We start from the raw sequence: 22,421 nt of genomic DNA, 5'->3' as shown, positions 1-22,421 counted from the left end.
TACGTACTCGGAGGCTTAGTAAATAAATAAACGACAAGCATGGTTTCAGATAACGCTACTGGAATTGAGGAAAAAATCTGCGAGGGCTTTGGGGATCTAGAAAGAAACTGGAAAATGACTAGAGAAATACAGGAGCAAAGACCGTTCTGAGAAGAGGAACGCACACACCTTTTGGACGGCACTGGCGATCTTCTCAGCCTCGTGCGCCTTGCCCTTAGCCTCGGTAGCGTCGGCGGCAGCATTGCCCAGGGCCAGCCGGGCTTCCCTCGTCTTCTCATTGGCTTCCATTATGGTCTGATTGATGGCAGGGATTCTCCTTAGAGCCTCCTCTGCGGCAGTCTTGTTATCGTTCACGCGCCGATCAAAGTCTGAAACAAGGTCAAGGAATGCATTTGAACTAAACTCTCAACAAACCCACAGGGAAACTTTTCGAGAAGCTGCAACTGGATTTTGTTTTATGAACCACGGCAGTCAGGGGAGTAAAATGACGAACAGCATGGACTGAAATCTCAGAAAGACAAAGCCCACAGCTCTACAGGGAAGATTCAGAGGCGTGAACAGCTGTTACTGGAATGCAAATTCTGACTTGAAAAATGTATTTTCATGCAGGGTGCTTAGTATGCCATGACTACATCTCAAGCAATATTAAAAGTTGCAGTTTATTAGTGTTTACTATGTGTTAGGTACTGAGTTAGGAGTTCTATGTGTCTGTAATGCAGGCATTGTATCATCTTTATGTGTGAGAAAACTGAGGATTAAAGAGGTAGATAAATTCCCCAAAGATAGACAGCAAGAGGTAGATTGGGGATTCTAACCCAATCCACTGACACCAGGACTCTACATTCAACCACTATCCTATAAAGCTTCCATATTTATAGAACTTGTGGCTATTTTATCAGAGGTTAAGTCCAGAACTACACAGTGAATTGAGCACATTTTTTTTTTTTTAATCTGGGTGAAAGAAGAAAACAAAAAGACTGAGATACAATTGGCAGAGAAAATTAATCTCCATTTACCAACAGAAATCAGCTAAATTGGCATATTTTGGTTATGTAAGTTATCCTAACATAATAAAATTCCATTTTTCTTTTGATTTTCATACTAAGGTATGCAGGCATAAGATGAAATGAGCGCTGGGATTTTTCTCTGAAATACTTCATAAAAAAAGTAAGGTGGGTTTTGCAGGATGAAGTCAATATAGGAACAATTATACCTGCTGAATCTGGATGATGGGTAGTTGGAATTTATTATACGATAGTCCCCTCTTATCTATGGTTTCACTTTCTGTACCTTCAATTACCCACGGTCAACTATGGTCCAAAAATATTAAATGGGAAATTGCAGAAATAAATAATTCATAAGTTTTACACTGCATGCTCTTCAGAGTAGTGTGATGGAATCTTGCACCAGCCCTGCTCTGTTCCACCTGGAACCTGAAGCATCCCTTTATCCAGTAGCCACACTGTATATGTACAGTGCAATAGGATATTTTGAGAGAGCTCACATTCAATTCCTTTTCTTACAGTGTATTATTATAATTGTTCTACTTTATTACTGGTTATTGTTGTTAATTCTTACTGTGCCTAATGTATAAATTAAACTTTGTCATAGGTATATATGTACAGGAAAAACATAGTGTAGTATATATAGGGTTTGGTACTATCCGTGGTTTCAGGCATCCATTGGGGATCTTGCAAAGTATTCCCCATGTTAAGGGCGGACTACTATATTACCTTTCATACTGCGCATGTTCAGAGCATCTCCTGGTAAAAATTAAAAAAAAAAAAAGAGCGAGAACGCGCCCCTGTGGAGGAAGCAGACAGATTTCCCGACTTGACCCTTCATACCTTTCAGGTTGTTGAGGATATCATTGGCTTCCTGTAAGGTATTTCGTCCCTTTTTAGCAGCTTCTTCTGCAAGAGCCTTGGCAGCATCAGCTCGGGCTAGGAGTTGGTCGGCAGTCTGCAAACACACGGCATATGAGAGGCTGGACCCTCCAAGGCAAATGCCCCCTCTCCTAACAGACCAGGCACCTCCAGGCTACCAGCAGGAGACTTGCCAGCACCTGTAGGTTAGGGCATCGCAGGAAGCCCTCCTTGGAACACTACATGGTCTGATGCCCCTCCAACTGTGGTCACACCTACAGGCACAGCTCACGCTTGGACAGTTTCAAATTTTGCTTCAAGAAATGAAGCAACTGGACAGCAAACCAACCTGCTGTTCGATCTTTCCTTTCTCCAGAAGTTTCTTTACTTCGAGTTCCTTCCCGCTCATGTCCTCTCTGAGGTCTTCATAATCTTTTAACTTCTGGTCAATCAGACGGTCGAGATCCTCAGCTTCCTTCTTTATTTTATTTGCCTCATTCTGTGAAAACCAAGTAAGATCACTATATTTTTAGACTAAACAGTTAAACTGATGAAAAGGAAGGCTTAAGTAATGCTATCACACTTAACACTCAATAGATATTTTTAAAAGAACAGCACAGGTCACAATATTAGGGACGTTATTTCAAAAATTGAGGTATACGTTACACATGGTAAAACACACAATGCTTAGTTTGATCTATATTTACCTGTAACCAACACACCAATCAAGACACAGAATGTGTCCACCCCAGGAAATTTCCTTGTATCTCTTTCCAGTGAATTTCCACACCCACCTTTCCAACAATGCAGCTGCCAATTTATCATCATAGATTAGATTTGCCTTTCTCAAATTTCACATATGTGGAATCATACAGTGTGTACATGTCTGAAAAGACCTAAACCTTTATAGTGAAAATCAAGTCAAAGCCTCGGGTGTAAGAAGTGAAATTTTTAATAAATTTCAAGTTTAATGTAAAATACACACACACACACACAAATACCATTTTTCTAGAGCCTGGTATGAGGATTCATGATTAGGGTACAAATGAAATAAAATACTACCAATTCCGAAATATTTTAGTTCTGATGTAGTTCTTTCATTTAAACCATTCTCTTTTATTTTCCTCTCATTCTCAACTTAGCAGTGCCCAGGAGTAACGGTACAGCTGTATTCTGCTTTAATTAATCCAACGATATTGTAATTTGGATTTATATCAAAGACTTTGGAGCGACTATTCATATCACTAAAGTAGTCTTTGTTAGTTAATGTTTATAGTCACAGGATTATTCACCTCAGTAAGTTCTATGAACATATCTAAAATAGAACTTCACCAGTGAGTCAGTTGGAGGAAAGTGGAGGTAGGAACCAGGGATAGTTGCTGGGCAGACAGAAGAGCTCTTATACCTAGACTGGGATGGGTGAAAGAGAGAGAGAGAGAGAGAGAGAGAGAGAGAGAGAGAGAGAGAGAGAGTGTGTGTGTGTGTGTGTGCACCGAGGGGTGTTGTGTGTGTGTTGGCACTGAGGGGTGTGTGTGTGTGTGTGTGTATGTGTGTGTGTGTTGGCCTTGAGGGGTGTGTGTGTGTGTGTGTGTGTGTGGGCACTGAGAGGTGTTGTGTGTGTGTGTGTGTGGGCCCTGAGGTGTGTGTGTGTGTGTGTGTGTGTGTGGGAGCACTGCCGACGAGCCCTGTGCACACAGGCTGTCAGCCCCATACCTCCAGGGCTGCTGAGTCCACAGGCGTCAGCTGGGCGACGCTGGCATAGATCTCCACCGCTTTGTCACCAGCCCTTTTGGCCTCCTCATGCACTCGGGCAGCTTGCTTCTCCAGATCCTGTGAGATGTTCTTTGCTTGTTCATATCTAAGGAACAAAAAATGTGATTTAATGGAAAAACTCAGTTGCTTTGGGCATCTTAATATTAACCAGATTCATTCTAGTTTAAATCACTGTGACAGTATTTCCAAAACCTCAAAGGAAACATGAGATTAAAATGCTATTCTTTAATACCAACATAGCTGAAATGCATACATCACCTCATCACATCTATTTATAACATATGGGTTACCTGATCCTTTCTTATTTTGGACACCTTTTAAATATTTGTAGCTCAAGTATATTTTCTCTATGTTATGAATTGTTTTTCTCTTCTTCTGTTTTCATTTATGCAGAATTTTAAGTACCATGGCTAGTCTTCTTACATTTCTCTGCAGTACCAGGAACTGGATCAGATAAATTCTCCGTGGCTCTACATACCCTGCTCTAATTACAGCACCATTTCAAAAGCATGATTAACAATAGAAATCTTACTGCATGAATGCATACCCTGAACATGCCAGCATTTAATTTTTCATTGAACTGGTGTTACTTACAAGAACAATTGAAGGGCTATAAGCCAATTTTAAATTGCACTCACTTTCTATTAAGCTCTTCAATCTCAATTGCTGTCTGGTTTTCTCCTGCCAGTGTCCTCAAAAGCAGATTATATGCCTCAGTTGATGTATCATTGGCTGTCTTTGCCACTCGTACAATGTCATCAGCTTCTTGCTTGTGGCTATAACACATAAGAAAAAAACAAATCGTGAAACACAAACAGCTAATCGGGGAAGAAGTAGAATTTAAGTAATGCTTACTTTATTATACATACATATACTAATGGGGGCAGAGTTTTACAAACATTGGGAAATCGTATAAATTTGGAATTTTGCAGTCATCTCAGTGGGCCTGAGTTTACAAATCGCATTCTGTAATCTGAGAAAATGAGTTCCCAAGAAAATTAATGGTATAAAATACATAGGAGCAAATGTTCGTATTTCTTTAAAAAGTTACTTATATGAAAAAAAGTTACTTAAGAGTAATTTACATATGAAAACACGTATGCTACAAAAACTCATTTATCTGCTCATAAACACAAACCCCAGACCGATAATCTCTTCAATCACTACTTCTGGTTCAGTTACTACTAGTCTTGAAATAGTTTTGACTATTCAGATTTCATACATGCAACCTAATTACTGGCCAGGAAAAGCAACTCAACACCAAACGGCAAGAAACACATCAATAGGGACTCCAGCCAAATAATGCATTTTAGCTGGGTAACTGCTAAGTTTGTTTTTTAGCTCTAAAATTTCACATGACATTGTCACACTGCAATATGTGGCCATTCTTTTGGGTACGGTAAACTTTCCATCAAAATTCACATATGAAGTATAACAGCATTAATTGATCTCCAAGACCTAATTTTCTTGGGCGCTTTCTGTAATGTGTCCACCTGTCTTCTTTTAATCAGAAAATCCAGCTATGAAACCATGACTGTTCTATGAACTAAACCACACAGTGTACACATTCACATTTACAAAGAGCAGAAAGAGAGCGTATGTTAAAGCAGGAAGCCCATGTAATTGCTTTGGACACATCTAAAAATGTTATGGTTTTCTTTCAGATGTGAAAATATAATTTCCCTTTAAATCATCATATTCTAATATTCAAAGTAAATATTCCAATTTCAAAGGAAAGGGAAGAAAAGAATACATGTAGCTGGTAACATTTCAGAAAAGAGAGCAAACTTCGCAAAAGTGGGTTCTGTGGAAAGCGTCTGCAGGTCAAGGATGGGACAACATGTCCACACCATAAGGAAAGCCATAACTTAACCATTAAACAGGAGCCAGCAGCTTACCGTTCAGCGAGCTTTCGAGCCTCTTCTGCCAAAAGAGTCATGTTGTTTGGGTCCCCCGTAGAGTCTGGCTGAGTGATGGACTAACCAGCAAATAAACAAAGCACCAATCTTAAAGGGTTGCATTGCTTAATTTTAATAAAGCAAGTGTCCAAACTAAATTTCTATTAACATCATTTAGCAAAAAGAATGCCTCTTCTTAATTTCAGAGATTTTTACTTTCATACCAGCATCCTTGATTGTAGCATATTGCTTCTATTTTCAGTAAAGGCTAAAGGAAGTTTAAATTGTCTAGTGCCATAAAGGGAACAAAGCTAGAGAAAGGAGCCATGTATCCTTTGGTTTGTATCCAGTTCCTGATAAGTATTTCATGACTACTATGAGCCATGTGGCTTTCTTGCTCCATGTTTCAAGACAAAAAGATACAAGGCGTCAACTTAGCTGAAGGAGCACTCCACTTGCTACAAATCACCAAGGGACCCCTGCCCCCACCTCAGGGCTCCAAAGTCACTTACCACGTTGGCAACTGCAATCTTTGCTTTCTCAAGTTCTCTGGACGCGATTTCAATCAGCTGCTCAGTGCTTTCTACCCGGGCACGTGCTTGTTCTGCCAAGTTTCCAGTCTCTTCGATGGTGTTCCGGATATTTTGTAAACGGCTAATTTGGCTGGATAAGGTGTTATTCACTCTCTGGAGGCGATCCATCAAATTTTGGTCCACATCTGCAATGGCATTGCAGAAGGTGCATAAATTATCTGAAGGGGGGTGGAGTCACGTCATCTCACACGAAATCTGAGGAACTGCTTGTACTTATCTTTACTCTTCCAAACACGGCGTCTTTCTGACACGTTATCCCTAAGCCCATCAGCAGCGCTGGTCAGTCATTACTGCTCCCGGTAGCACCTCCTCTGTTAGTTACATGCATCACACTATGTACCTGTCCTTTCTTACTCATCACTGTATCCCCAGGCTTACACCGTGACTGGCAAAGAGACGATACCCAAGCAATGCCTGATAAAGCAAAGACTTTGATATTCCTGCACTTGCCCACTTTCATCATAAAAATGCAAAGTTGTTAAAAGTACTACGAGCCCTGAGAGCTGGACATTTCTCTAAACTAGGAAAAAAACTAGGTTCCGATGTTGAAGTAGGCAAATTAAATTCAGTTCGTACTTTAAACTAAATGGACTCTCGCTGCCACCCCAGGCCCCCTGGGATACCCACGTAATGTATTCCAAACTGATTTCTGTTTTTGAATAGTTCTTCCAATGATTCTCTATGAATTCAGCCCATTTAACTTACACCTCATACCTGATCCTAATAAATCAAAAGATAAATAGAAGCCCATGCAAATATAATTCTGTCATTATTAAAATTCTTACATCATGAGCTTATAGGAATATACACGAACCATTAAGGAAGTCTTATTCAAAACTGACCAGTTCTTATTCTCAGCACGGTGCTCAGTGTTGGCGTCTAAATTTTCCAAGGAATGTAAGAAAGATGAGAGGGCAAAGGCAAGGTCAATAAAGATGTATAACAGGTTTGGAAAACAGCCACTTGTGAGCAGGGCCACCAAATCCATGGGCAAAACTCTTGTCTAACTATCTCCAGTGGCCCTGCTCAGATGATTACTTTAACAAGTCTTTGACAAGCTAAAGATTTTTAAGAAAATACCCAAGATAAAAACAAGTTGAAATCACAGAAAATCATTTGGACTTAGGAGGCATAAGCATCCAGCTAAATTATGGAAACCCCCTTCCCTTTAGAAGCTCCAGAACGTAACAGATATCAATCTCTCTGGATAGCTCGTCAGGGAAACACAGTATCTGACAAGAGGAAAGACAGCCTAACTGGGAGAATCACTTCAAATGCCTGTGTCTAACTGCAAGACCCAATTGCATCATATAATCTCCTTTTAAAGCTGCAGAATAAACACATGTTGAAACTATAAATGACTGCTTCGGGATAGTCTGAAAAGAAATCATTACGAAGATATTTTTAACCTTGGCTGGTTTGAACCTAAGTAGGAAAGCTCAGCCAGGAACACGGCGTGAGGTCGAAGTGGGACAGGATGTTAACCCCGACTTCACCGTGGTGCTCCCAAATCTATCCGAAGTAGCAGCTCATCACGCTCCCCGCCTTTCAGGAGGCTCAAGGGGACCATGATGGCCATGGCTCCTGTCAGAGCCTGCGTCCAACAGAATCACCTGCTTGGCAGAGGAAAGTAGTCACGGTGGCCAAAGGGAGCTAGATACAGCTGAGTCTGCCCCGAGATGAAGACCTTAGCTGAGGCGGGGTACTGGCTGACCTCCCTTTCTTACCACCCTCACTACTCATACGTGCTGGTGGTGCTGGCATCAGACCTGCGTGCAAACCCATCTCTCAGGTGGACTGACTGGCACTTAAGAATGATAACTCCACCATGGAAACAACCAAAGTGTCCTTCGAAAGATGACTGGATAAAGAAGTTGTGATACACACACACACACACACACACACACACACACACACACACACACACACACACACAATGGAATACTACTCTGCCATAAGAAAAGATGAAATAGTACCATGTGTGACATATATGGATCTTGAGATTATGCTAAGCGAAATCAGTCAGACAGAAAAAGTAGAGAACCATATGATTTCACTGATATGTGGGATATAAAACTGAAAACAAAAGAACAAGACAAACAAATGAAGAAACAAAAACGCATAGACACAGACAATAGTTTAGTGGTTACCTGAGGGTAAAGGAGGAGGGTGGGAGATGAGGGTAAGGGGGATCCAATATATGGTGATGGAAGGAGAACTGACTCTGGGTGTGAACACACAATGTGATATATAGATGATGTATTACAGAATTGTACACCTGAAATCTATGTAACTTTACTAATAATTGTCACCCCAATAAACTTTAATAAAAAAAAGATAACTCCACATTCAATTCTTCAACATATATGGCAGGACAGATGTGAATTTGTTGTTACAACACAACACATTAAAGGCAAAATGTGTGTCTTAACATTGTTGCTGAAAAACGAACCCCCAACTATTGTTTATATAGAAGAGGAAACATTTAAATTCTTTTTTATCTATGTTTAACACTTAAAATGTAACAATCAAAACAAACACCTAAAGTTAACATAAGCTATTACCCATCTCTCATTTTATTTTCCAGTTTCTAAAAATTTACCTCACAGGATTTCTGGACTCTTATATAAAAATTAAACAAACTGGCCCGAAGCAGACACATCCAATAATCCCTTTTCTACATCAGTAATTTTATAAAATTAAAATTCTATTTAGTAGAGATATTGACAACAAGAAGTAGGCAGTACGTTTAGTTTTGTTGACCTGTATTCTGACAGGAAGACTTCTCTACCTCCAAATGGATGCAGATAATATGCACTCAAAAGGGAACTCCATCACTGCGGTCGCAAGTGCACATTTACTATGCGTGTCTGTGAACACCTGTATCTCAGTGATGGAAAGCCCCAGAACAAAAGTGACCTCAGCCAGATGGTGAGCAGCTGGACAGAAGGAGCAGTGTCTTATTCATCTTTTCATTATTTGTGTTTTTTTAGCACAAAGCCCAGCATACTAGGGGCACTCAATAAGTGTACAAAAGGACTTGTCCAGATTTAGAAAAAAGCTTAATTCAGAGAGTAAGAAATAAAAATAAAAATTTAAAGTGATTTAAAAAGTAAATTATTTAAAGTAACTTTGTTCCTTTCAAAGTTTTAAAAACTCAGTGCCTTTTACTGTCAATATTTTAAAATCAATTGTTTTTTAACTTCAGTTAACCCCTCTTTTGTTTATCATCAGTCTCATCAGACAATGTCCAGAGGACTTAGCTATTGAATTGCAAATGACATTAAATGTGCACCTAATATATAAAATATGTACTCTTAATATGTTAGCAGCATATTTGTTGGCGAAACAGAAAATTTCGTAAGTAGACACTAACTTCTAATCTTTACTTTTGTAAATACTAAGTGTTACATAGTCAGTAGCTGTTCAATGAATACATGAAGACCATAATTTTTCCCTTATGCAGTAGTCGGAAATGATACTTCTAAGAAAATGAAACAGTACCTAAAATAAATTCTCACTCACTAGAATGACAGAAAATCCAAGTTTAAATTTTCTCCTTAAAATAATGCACCCCCCAACTGCATACCTTTGATGACTTTTTAAAACTATTTTAAAATGCTCCGTAATGGAACAGATTTATAAAACACGTGGAATTTTAACATCTAATAGTTTTCGATATGTTGGGAGAATTAGGCCATGCTTACTGCATCTTAAAACGTTACGTTGATGGGTTCTTGTATTTTTACCTGTTGTTTAAAAAATAAAATAAATCTTATTCTACAAATGGTTTAACATCGAGAAAATTTTATAAACCCATACGAATTCACCTTGAATTAGGAGGCGCCTCTAACGATCGGTTTGCCTCCTAGGAGCTACCCCCTTTTCATCATGTGTACCTTTGACATCCTGGGCCTCACGCAGGAGGTCCATCACCTCCCTCTCTGCCTCCTTTAGTCGATTCTCAAAGGCTTGGTCCGTCACCACCTCATCCCCTGTCCCGAGGCTTGCTATGAGATTCTCTAATTCCTGGAGTTTCACTCGATGATCAGCAACCTAAGCACAATGAAGGAAGAGAAGGGAAAGGGAGGATACACAAGTATTCCTAAAGAACTCAGTTATACTTCCTGCAGGAGTTATAATCCGAGGACACGCTGTAATGCGCAGGTCTGTACACTCCACTCACGTCTACTTGTAAATAGATGACGTGGATCGTTTTTCTTGATTTCTCTGCCTTCCGAAGAAAACCCGTCAGGCCCATTCCTTTGACTTGAAACATTCTTTGCTGATAAACACCAGTTCTGACCTCTCCCTCGTGTTTTAGATTTCCTTCCTGCTATCTCCACTTGGCTCTCTGATAGGTATCACAACTTAACATCCAATATTATACTCTTGATTTTTTTTTTCCCCTCTTAAATCTGCGCTCGCTGAGTCATTACAATAAATAATGTCTCCAGCTACCTTAAGCAAAAAACCCAAGATCCATTTTGCTTCTTCTCTTCCCCAATCCTTGCCCCCTCTAACGCCTGCCCCCGCACCCCAATATACATATTTACCCAATTCAATCTAGGCTTCCCCTTTTGCCCCGCTTCTATCCATCATTCTTCCCATAGAAGTCAGAGTGTTCCTCTTAAAAGATAAGCTGGATTCCCTAGCTTAAAACTCTTCAGTGCGTTCCCATCAGATTTGGAATAAAATCTAAATTCCTGACGATGGTCAACACGGGGTGACATAAGCTGTCTCTCCCAACCTCTCCAATCTTCTCACAAACTGCTCCCTCCTCATTCAGCAGGCTCCAGGCACCTTCCAGCTTCAAGTCCTCCGCACCCGTTCCCTCTGCCTGGAAAGGCTCCCCTGCTCCTTCTTACCCTTAAGATCTCACCTACGTCACTTTCCTTAGAGAGGCCTTCTGTAAAGTCGTCTCCCCGCTCCTAGTTATTCTCTGTTTGTATTCTTTCTGGCACTTCTCTTGGGATGTCTTTATTTAATTTTTATTATTTGTCTCTCAACTGGAACACGAGTCTTTGAGAACAAAGACTGTGTGTGTCTTATGCACCATTTTTTTCTCCAGGGTTTAATGCACAGGAAGTAGCCATGTAACGTCTGCTGAATAAATGAACGAATGAGTGAATAAAGGAATGAATGAGGACACTGTGACAGCTTACCTTATCCTTTACCAGCCGGTAACATGCTGGACATTCCTGGCAGCCAGGCCAAGACCGATTGTAGAAATAGTTCTCTTCGCACTGGTCACAGCGATTTCCCACAAAGCCTTCTCTGCAGTCACAGCGACCATCGTCTTTGCACTGGAGTGAGAGAGACCCCTCGGGATGACAGTCGCAGGCTGCAGCATAAAGGGAAAAGAGTGTATAATAAGGAAAAGGAGGAAGAATGCGTTGTCTTTTAACTCAGTTTGTATCAATAAGCTGACTATACAATCATTATAACTAGACGTTTTGTTTTTGAAAAACAGGCTGTTTATGAGTGTTTACATGGGTGAGTCTGCTTAGCAGAGAAGACAGACATTTTCGTAGCAAAAGTAAGTTTTAAAGTAAAATGCGCATCCTCGGGAGGAGGGCACATTTCATGTTACTTAAAAAGCACAGAAATTAGCCTATTAAAGTCATCAGTGCCCTTTTCGTGCACTTTCAGAATTCATCTCTGCCTTCATCTCTCCGCTGTTGAATATTTCTCTCACTAAGGAATTACAAAACCCAAATTCTAAGGGCTATTTTGTATTATTTTATACTTTGTTTACTCACTTTGTTCTCTGAACTGAGTCAATGACTTAGGCTACATTCCATGGAAGAAATGAAGGAATTCAGAAAGCAAAACCCCAAACTGTTCTGAGGCCTAATTCCAGGCAAGTGTTTATGCCAAGGACAGCAGATGTTTAGACGTGAGCACACCAAAAGGGCCTCAAGGGCGGGACGCGAATGCAGCCAGTAAGTCAACAAACACGGTGGGAGCAGAATCCCTCACTGTTGCATGAACGGCAGTAAGACTGGGATCAATACAAAGTTCTGTTACGCACAGTAGGAAAGCTCGGTAATCAAAGGGAGGCTTTTCTTTGGAAAAATAAAAGATCGGAAAAAAGGAAGAATCAGAAACACTACAAGAGTAGACATATAGAAGGTGGCGGCAAAGCAACCACAGAAGCTCTCGATCCCCAGAGTTTTAGAAAAGGATCATATTAATCAAATAAAGCATCTATGCTGATTTAGCCCTTGGAACACGACGGTTGGATATATCCGAATGAATATATCTGAAATTTTTATACATAAAAATAATGTCCTTTATATACAAAGCAGGTCAAATTGTTCTTAAATGCATAAAATAATCAAATTATCAACTTTTTGCTTTTTGTGTGGATTTCTGACACCTTTTGGGGAAAAAAACACAAAAGCTTGAAATCAAGTAATCCTGCGAAAGAGGCAGCGGCAGCCCTGACGGGGAGCCGTGTGGGTAGACTGAGGCTGCCAGAGTCCTTTCTGGACTTCTGGTTCCTACTGGAATTTGGGGAGACTTAGAGCTCATGCCACCAAAACCCCTTACGTTTGCAGCCTTCGGGCCCAAACCCAAAGTGGTTGATCTCACAGCGCTCGCAGTGCTGACCGGTGATGCCAGGCTGGCACTCACACTGGCCAGTGCGGATGTCACACTGTCCATTGGTGGAACCCAAAGCATGGCAGTCACACCTGAAACGAACACATGACACTTCTCAGGTAAGCAAAACAGACTTTAAGCAAGCTGTACTTTTCCCTTTCAGCACAGGACTGACGGCATTTGTATTAGAAAACAGAATCGTAAGGGCTGCGAAACCCGAGGTTTGAGTAATTTTCCTCAGTTCTATTCAGAACCTCTTTTTCTAACCTAACCTACACAGACACTGCAATTCCTCTACTAGCACCATTAGCAGTGGCTGTCCAACACCACAGGTACTGGCCAGAAGCTTTGACAACAGGAATTCCCCAGCTGGCACTCTACAAGGTCTGATTCTAAGCGTCTCAGAACGGACCGTGTCATTTGTATTTTTTTAAAACTTTGCTCAGGTGACTGTCACAGCCGGGGCCCCTGCATTTCACTTTTTTCTCTCATTAGCTTCATTCCACCTCCTCAGTATTGCCTGCCAGGGTCCCTCGCCTGTATGAGGCCCTCAAAAACATTCCTGGACAAAGTCAAGCCCCAGAATTCATCTCCTCGAATAAGACCAGCAAAATGACTTCCACCGAAGGTACCTGACGTCTTACCTCTGACAGCCTTGCCCGCTCTGCAGGTTGTAGAATCCAGGGTCACAAGCCCCACAGTCCCGGCCGGTCACGTGAGGCAGGCATTCGCACTGGCCCGTCACGGGGTTGCAGCCTCTCTGCTGCTGCACGGTCCCGTAGGGATTGCAATCGCAGGCTAAGGTGGGAAGACAGAGACAGCAAGAGATGCAACTCACCCGAGAGAAAGACTAAACTACAAACAGTACAAGTCGATTCTTTAGACTTGTGTTGTCCAATACAGCAGCCACCGGTCACCGGGAGCTATTGAACACCTGAAATGTGACTGCTTTTCACTGAGATGTGCTGTAAACAGGAAACACACACTGGATTGGGAAGACTTGGTATGGAGAAAAGAAGGAATTTCCATCTTAACAATTCACTATTGGTTATTTGCTGAAATGATGATGTTAGATCTATGAGGTTAAATAAAATAAATTATTGACATTCATTTTCCCTGCTTCTCTTTATTTTAATGTCTCTACTAGAAAAATTTACATTACATATGTGGTTTGCACTATAGTTCTGTTGAATGGTGCTGCTGTAGGCCAGACAACGGTACACATTTCAAGAGCCCACACAGTGAGTTCTCAGAAGAAATGAGTACGACTGAGACTGGCCCATGGCTCATTACCTTTGCATTTGTCGGCTGGATTGGGAGCCAGGGGATTTCCGAAAAATCCATCTTTGCACCGGTCGCAATAGAAGCCGGCCGTGTTATAGATGCACTTGAGACATTCTCCCGTCAGGCGATTGCAGTTGCCCACAGCGTTGGGGTCGATGTTGTCATTGCACTGGCACAGGCGGCAAAGCCTCACGGGGCTGTTCCTCCCCAGAGGGTCTCCAAAGTAGCCGTCATCACAGAGCTCACATCTTTTACCTGGACACGAGACAAGGCGATGATATGAGAGAAAGGCCTTAGACACTTTCGGTGCTACCGGTTACACATGGTCTAGTGTCACCAGCAGATGTGAGGCAACACGGCGCAGCAGACATGGCACCCACCCAGGAGAGCACAGGACCTGGGCTGCAGACCTGGCACTGTGCCCGACCAGTGGGGTGACCTTGGGCACATCTCCATTTCCTTATTAGAAAGAGAGCACCTGGTTTGCCTACTTGACTTCACCTGTTCAGAGGATTGCCTGAAATCATGCACTAAAAGTGCTTTGGAAATGAGTCAGGCTCAGGGTTTATAAAACTCTCCAATCCCAAGGGACAGCACATTCATATGTGTTTGTTTGTTGACAACCTTAAGAAAGATGAAAGACGACTCTTGACACCATAAATATAAATCTTCTATACAACAGGGTTGGGCTGGGTCATTCTCCTAAAAACTAAAAGGCGTGTGAGACTTTCCCTGAGCAGTGCCAACGAGCACAGAATCCAGGCATTTTAGGAGAGAACTTAGAGATCATCACGTGCCGCTCACTTCTCTCACTTCTTTTGCAGTTAAGGGAACAGACAGGTTAAGTAACTTGCCCACAACCAAACAGCGGATAGTAAGAGAGACGGAGCTAGTAGGATCCAGGGCCCTGTCCGCTGTACTAAATCCACTGCTCTTCTTTCCTGTTCCACTTTCCCACCATTATTAGCTCAAGTTGGGTTCTTAATGTTTTTGTACCCAACAGGACTTGAACTAGCCTAAGCTTTCCAGAGAAACAGAGTTTCTCTGTTCATGTATTCATTCAACAAATATTTACTGAGCATCTGTTATACACAGGCAGGTTCTAGGCTGTCAGGATGACATGGCGATCAAGGTAGACAAGGTCTCCATTCTAATGAAGCGTACGATGCCGTGGGAGAGGCCGATCCAAGACGTATAAATAAACAAGGTCACTTCAGTGAGAGAGAAGCGTAAAAAGTTAAACAAAACCGTGACATGATAGTGACAGGTGAGGGCTACTTTAGATTGGGTGGTGAGAGAAAGCCTCTGTAAAGAGGAGACACTTGGGATGACAATGGAAAGACAGAAGAAACCAGTCATGATAATATCCAAGGGAAGAATGTTCCAGGAAAGCAAGACAAGCTTGTGAAAGCAGTAAGAGCCAACCACTCAGGTCACAAGAAGGAATTTGGGCTTGCATTAAAGTGCAGTGAGATGGTACTAGAGGGTTTTAAAAGTGATACGATCGGACTTGCATTTCCAAAGTATTATGCTGGCTGTTGTATGGAGAATGGGTTATAGGAGAGCAGAGTGAAACAGGGAGAGATGACAGAAGGCAGACCAGGGTGGTAGCAGCGGAAGTAGGGAAAAGTGGTAAAGATGTGAGATAGAATCAATAACACTTGCTGGATGGTTGGTTCTGGGAAATGAAAGAAAGAATAATCAAGGATACGCCTAGGATTTTATTTTAGCTTGAGCAACTAGGTGTACAGCAGTATTTTTACTGAGATGAACAAGATTGGGGAAGGAACAGTGTTGCGGTTGGAGACAGAGGAAATCAAAAGATTTATCTTGGATTTGCTGAAATTTGAGAATTCCTTTAGCCATCTGAATCCAGATCACAGCAGAAAATAATTGGCACATTCAAGTCAGCAAGACTTGAGTAGCGTTTAATAAAGATACTGTCCACAGAAGTGCGGGCAGATTGGGGAACCACAGGAGAGAGTAGTACCTGCAGTTACTGCAGGGGGTGGGGAGAGGCTCCACAACCTGTGCCTCAGAAGGTGGGTGGATGGAGCAGTTACCAGAACCTAATAGTTTCTCACTTTACTAGAAAGAGCTGTTTGGAGGCCACCTGCCAGGAGCTGAGAACTTTGATTAAGGTCACCAAACCACAAGGACCCTACAGAGAAAGAGCCTTGGAATAAATATTCTGCCCGCATCCTCGACCCCCTCTCTCTGATCTCCTGTAGGTGCCTGAACTCGAATGGGGGCTGCTATTTGATGAAGTATGTGCAGGTCTTGTCAGGATGGAGAAAGAGGAAGAATGGATGTGGAGAGGCACGTGGAAGGCTGCCAGCCCACCATCCACGTAGAGATGGCAAGCAGGTAGCCGGTGGTCAGGAGAGCGAGGTCATGGCTGAAGATACAGATTTTCGCCTGTAGCACAGAGAGGCTTTGAAGACTAAAGAAGAGGTTGGCTCCCCTGAGGGGAGACTATAGGAGATAAAGTTGACACGGAAGTCCTAGGTTGAGAATCAGAAGTGCTCAAAGGACACCCAAGAGAAGAGGGGTGGGAGGGAACCAAGGAGAGGGAAGTGTCAAAAAAGAGGAGAACATGTTTGGAGAAAAGTGAGCAGTCAACAGTGCCCAGTGTTGCTGAGAGACCGGGTCAGATGAGGACTGAAAACTGACCACTGCAGTTGGCAAATGGAGACCACTGATGAGGTGAGCAGAAAATGTGGTTGGGGGAGGGGTGGAGGGGAAGAAATAGGATGTTAAGAGAGGAGAGGGAGCTTGGCGCCCTGCTTGTCTCTGATGTAAATAGTCCCCAGGCCCTCATCCAAGATCTTTCTCCAGATTAGGATGAAGACAGTATTCCAGTTATGCTTTTGCATCAGATAATTTAGCTATTCTAGATACAATCCATATTTAAAATGATTGCAACCTGTTTTGAATAACACTTAATTTAACAAACCTGGTAGACGACCTAACACAGCTACATGGTAGCCCACGAAAACCGCCCACTCTGAAATATCCTCTGGCAGCCGCAGTTTGTCTACCTTTTGTCTTAGAGGCTAGGATGTAGGTTCAAGTTCTGGCTGTACGAATAATACGATGTCGGGCCGGTTATATACCTTTTGTTGCCTTAGTCTTCCTTCTTTTGTGTGTGTCCTTTTAAATGGACTAAGCACACTGTTAGCCTCTCTCCATACTTTTAGCCTCTGAAGAGTAGGGACCACCCTTGTTCATCTTTGTATTCCCAAAGCCATGCACTCAAACACTTGTTAAAAAAAGAAAAGATTATTAATAATTTACCTCAAAGGACTGTTCTGAAGATGAAATGTGAAAGCTTACCACATGTGATGCATAAAGATCTGAGACTATCGGTAGTTATTTACATTCCTCAAAAGTCTTCTAAGTGAAGAACGTCTTACCTTGTATTTGCAACCTCTATTCATTTACTCAATAAATATCTGCATTCATTCAACAAATACACATGACAAACACTATTCTCGATGTTAGGGATACGAAAGTGAATGAAACAGACAAGAGTCCCTCCTCTCATGGGGCATAAACTGGGGGTGGAGGAATAAAGGGGGAAGATAGACAAGTAAATAAATGGAAAACTATCAAGTGGTTAAAAAGTGCTATGAAAATAGTAAAGCAAGATACAGGGCTAAAGAGTGACAGCATTATTTTTTACAGGGTTTATGCTGCTTTTCATACAGACCGCTACACCCTGATTAAGATGCTCAGAAACAGCAAAAACTGTGACAGATCTTCTATATTATACTCATCTCTCCGTGAATCATCTCAAATAGTCTCGATTCACCATTTGTATTATTTAATATCGACATGAGAACGACTCCACTCTGTTTAACTCTGTTTAGTTTTGCAGCTGCCGTCTACCCAGTCAGTGGAACAACAAACTGAGTGTATAGTAAGTAACTCTACGAGTAAGTACTGTAAGTGGGGTACTCACTAGACCCTACAGCAGTGAAGGAAAGGGCCCTGAGGACCTGGGATAAGAGGGAGGGCAGGAGGGTCCAGAGACGAAAGCCTTCCTGGGAAAGTGATGTTTCAACCCAACCCCACAGAAGAGACAGGAGGAGTTGGCCAAGAAAAGTGAGGTTTGGGAAGGAGAAATGTAAACACTCTGAAGAAAGAGGACAGAATATGGCCAGCCAGAGTCTGGCACCTGTGAGGGACAAGAAGCCCAGGAGAACTGGGGCAGAGTGTGCAAGTGGGTGGGTGGGGAACGAGGCGGGAGAAGTCTGTGCGAGACTCCAAGACTCCGCTGGGCCACGGTTTAGAATAAAAAAGCAGAGAAGAGTAAAAAACAGTGTAATTCTACCCTAATTGCGACTCCTTCTTTCTCGACTTCCTTAAGCGACTGACTGAATCTCCACGCCGCCCTGCCCTTGCGCTCACCGTGGGGGTCAGAGGAGGAGCGGAAGTAAGATGGGGTTTGGCTGTGTCCCAACGATTAAAGAATGTGTTGATGAAACACAAGAGGTGCAGATTATTAGGTCAGAATGTTGGGGCTTTACTTATTCTCATGCTCTGTAGCAATATGTTTGGGACAACAGGCTTGGAAGGGAGCCAAAGGTAATGTCAGAAGCCTGGCCAGAACCTCTCCGTTCCGTGGAGGCTGCAGGCAATACCAGCAGAAGGGGAACGGTCACCAGTGAACCTCGGCCTCCTCGGTCAGGCAGCCCCAGGCCGTTCCGTGAGTAGCTGAGGAAGAGCTAGTTTCATATTCTTATCACAAAGAAAGGAACTCAGAGAATGGGAACACAGGCCTCTCCAAAACTATAAAAAAGAAACATATTTTCCCAACTAAATGAGATGGGCTCTGATACACTGAAAGGACTGTTTAAAGAAAGAATGGAAAGAATTCAAAAATTACTACTTTATAGCAAGAATCCCAACATCACGGACATCCCCACACACTGCACGTCAAGTCTTGGTTCTCCTCACCTGAGGGAGGGTATATTCTAGGGATCATCACGGTTGGAGCTAGAATGCCTGGGTGGAAATCCAGCTCCTCCAATGACTCGCCTGCAGCCTTGGTCATAAAACTTAATGTCTCCGTGCCTCAGTTTTCTTAGCTGGAACACGGGGACAATAGCAGAACCTACCTCCTAAGGTTGTGAGGGTTAGTGAGGCAGAAGATGGGGAAGTGCTCAGAAAAGTACCCGGGCATCAATATGCTAGCTATTATTAGCGTCTGATATGCGTTTCATAAATCCATAAGGAAGCTGTTTCCTACAAAACTTCGCCTACTAGGAAAACTGTAATCATTGAACCAACATGAAGAAAAAAATCTAGACACTGCCAAAGCTCTTTCTCCCCAAGGTCTTTTCATAGGATGGAACACTGGAAGCAGAGAGAAAGAGCCAACTTACCGGTGGTACCAGTAGGACAGTTGGTGCACACCACCTCCTGTGTCTTAGGGACCACTGCACAACTAGAGCCCCCCGGACACGGACAGGGTTGGCAATCATGGTTGGTGCCCGTGGTTGAATCTCCGTAGTACCCATCACTACACCTCTCACAGTGGGGGCCAGCTGTATTGTCTCTGCAGTTACACACACCTATTTGGAGAGCGGGTATGAGAAAACAGGCAAGTACACAAACACGTAAGACAGCAAGCATTTCCAACCCATCTGCTAAAGAGAATGTAGGTCTCGCAGCCCCCAGAGACCATCTGCTCACCTGTCTCAGGGTCACAGGTCTCACTATGCCCATTGCAGGTACAAAGCACACACGGGCTGTATGGCCCGAGACTCGGAGTTTCTCTTCTGTAACCCGAGAGGCACATCTCACAAAACTGTCCCCCGTATCCCGCAGGACAGGTGCAGGACTCCACCCACGTTGCAGGCACCCCAGGCCCAGGATGAGCACTTGCCAGGGTGACATCATCCAAATATCCAGCACCTGGGTGTGGTGTAGAAAAGAGAATCACTGACCTGGCTTCCATTTTGTAAAAGCTCACGAAAAGTCAATAATGCTAAAGAGTAACCAGACCCCAAATCCCAGAGACAATCAAACATTAGTTTAATTCATGTATTGGAGAAGATAACTAAAAAAAAAATAGCATTTAGAACAATCATGTGGTAGCTGATGCTGAGTGTCTGGAATGACAGTATTGCAAATTTACATTTTTAAACACTCACACACACACACACACACACACACACACAAAGAGGTGGATTTTACTGTTCTCCCAATCACTAATATGAAAAATCAAAAGCATTAGACAATAGTCTTGGGCAAAAAGAGATAACAGCAAGAATATGGGGGGACAAAAAGTGTTTACGTGTGCAGCCATTAAGCAGTGCTTTTGTTCTCTTGCCAAAAAGCAGGCATTGGTTGCAGAGTTCAAGGACAAGAAAGCAGGGAAAGCGCCTGTCAACAGGTACGGCTCAATTATATTTTTTTGTGCTGCACGAAACCGCAAAAATAAGTAAACAAGTTCTAATACTCAGGGCTACTTTGACAAATATACTTTCTGTCATATTTTCAAGTTTAAAAATTACTATCCATATGCTGACAACCTTTTAATTCTAGATCTCCAGTAGGTGCCTGAACTCGATCTTCCTAAGCCCCCGGTCCATATTTATAACTATTACTTATAAGACATTCTCAACTGAATATTCATGCAGGCATCTCAAAAATCAACACAGCCTAGGACCTTGAGGCCACGATGCTAAGTGAAATAAGTCAGATAGAGAAAGACAAATACCATGTCATCTAACTTAATATGGACTCTAAAAAAAAATGCAAAAAAAAAAAAAAAAACCACGAACTCATAGATACAGAGAATAGACTGGAGGTTGCTGCGGGAAGGGGAGGTGAAATGGGTGAAGGGAGTCTAAAAGTACAAACTTCCAGCTATAAAATAAATAACTCATGGGATGTGATATATAGCATGGTGACTATAGCTAGTAATACCGTATTGCATATCGGAAAGTTGTGAAGAGAGAATAAATCTTAAAAGTTCTCATCACAAGAAAAAGAAATTCTGTAACTATGAATGGTGACGGATGTTAACTAGACTTATTGTGGTGATCATTTAGTAATACATACAAATGCTGAATCATTATGTCGTATACTGGAAACTAATATAATGTAGTATGTCAATTATACCCCAATTAAAAAAAAAATCAATACATCCAAACTGCTGATGCTATCCCCAGTGCCACACGAGCACTCTAACTCACCTTCCCCAGTTTTACCTTTCTACAGAAAAAGGTCCTCATTAAAAAAGTTTATAGGAAAAAAATTTCAAAGGCATACTTAAAACAGCTTTGTTTATCTAAAATCATAACAAATGTTCGTTCAGTAATTTATAATTTGTCATAATTTAGCCAGTGGTTAAAAGCCTTGTTAAGTACATCGCAATAAATAAAAAGAAATGAAAGTCAAGCAACGTAAGCCAGTGGAATCATATTTAGAATTCTTAGAAGAATCTATTTATGTATAATGTAATTGCAACAGGCTTATTCATTACAAAATAATGCTATTTACTAATTTTAGCAACTTTTCTCTAGGTCTTTGAAAGTAGTTTAAAAAATACATTCTTTTTATACATAACTCAAGTCTAATGAGCTAGTTTATACCACTTCTTTAGGATCAGTATTATAGTATCAGGAGTTTAGAAATAAACTTTGCATTATTATGTATCCTTCTACCTAATTGTATTCCTAAACAATTCTAAATTAGATCCTAACTTACTTCTCTCACTGTATGTCCCACGGATCTTGATAGAGGTCAAATTATTAAGGAGCTTCTGAAATTCGAAAGGGGTCAGAGTAGGCCTCCAAGGGTAATCTGTTGCTTCATGGAGCCTGGAGAGAAAAAAAGGGCGCCATGAACTTCTGTAAAGACAATTTGGGTGCTGAGAGAGCATGTCTTATTCATTTATGCCACCAACAATGCAATACTCTGACAATCTCACCAAGTCAGAAACCAGTCTGTTAGTTTGACAGTACCTGTTGGCACAGGTAAACAAAGGGAAGCCTTCGTTTTACAACAGCCCCCTTTGAAACCCAGAAATTTTCTTCAACGTTCACCTTGAGGCCTGATAAGCTTAGATAAAGAAACCACTTTTATAATTCTGGTCAAGCCAGATTTTACCAAGAAGACAGGCTTACCTGAACACGTATTTCACAGTGGTCTCACTCGGATAGGCATTGCCCTGCGCGATCAAGGGCACGGCCACCCTCAGGCCCGCTCCCTCCAGCAGCACGTCTTCTGCAGAGAGGCGAGTGTCTCGCCTGTCCACGCGAAACGAGAAGGAGAGGTTCTGACCATAACTCAACAGCTGCTTGCCCAAGAACTTCGCTGGAACGCAGACACAACGGTGCGAGAACGTGAGAATGAGACTACAGAGGAGCACATGCCAGCCAGACTGC

General features: G+C 42.1%; 1 protein-coding gene across 1 annotated transcript in view; it reads right to left on the bottom strand.

Moving 5' to 3' along the window:
- LAMC1 (laminin subunit gamma 1) overlaps positions 1-22,421 on the bottom strand; it is a 108,316-nt gene that overhangs the window by 7,535 nt on the left and 78,360 nt on the right. Inside the window, exons 10-25 of the mRNA XM_033092756.1 lie at positions 22,161-22,350; positions 21,742-21,854; positions 19,720-19,941; positions 19,410-19,598; positions 14,029-14,274; positions 13,380-13,533; positions 12,685-12,827; positions 11,295-11,473; positions 10,029-10,185; positions 6,049-6,254; positions 5,537-5,616; positions 4,277-4,414; positions 3,579-3,723; positions 2,215-2,364; positions 1,848-1,962; positions 169-368 (exon numbers count right to left, since the gene is read on the bottom strand). Coding sequence (XP_032948647.1) covers positions 169-368; positions 1,848-1,962; positions 2,215-2,364; positions 3,579-3,723; positions 4,277-4,414; positions 5,537-5,616; positions 6,049-6,254; positions 10,029-10,185; positions 11,295-11,473; positions 12,685-12,827; positions 13,380-13,533; positions 14,029-14,274; positions 19,410-19,598; positions 19,720-19,941; positions 21,742-21,854; positions 22,161-22,350 — 2,627 coding nt within the window. The remainder of the gene's footprint in view (positions 1-168; positions 369-1,847; positions 1,963-2,214; positions 2,365-3,578; positions 3,724-4,276; positions 4,415-5,536; positions 5,617-6,048; positions 6,255-10,028; positions 10,186-11,294; positions 11,474-12,684; positions 12,828-13,379; positions 13,534-14,028; positions 14,275-19,409; positions 19,599-19,719; positions 19,942-21,741; positions 21,855-22,160; positions 22,351-22,421) is intronic.

This window comes from Rhinolophus ferrumequinum, chromosome 22 (genome assembly GCF_004115265.2).
Source record: "Rhinolophus ferrumequinum isolate MPI-CBG mRhiFer1 chromosome 22, mRhiFer1_v1.p, whole genome shotgun sequence".
NCBI lineage: Eukaryota > Metazoa > Chordata > Mammalia > Chiroptera > Rhinolophidae > Rhinolophus > Rhinolophus ferrumequinum.
This window is presented reverse-complemented; position numbering and strand designations above follow the sequence as displayed.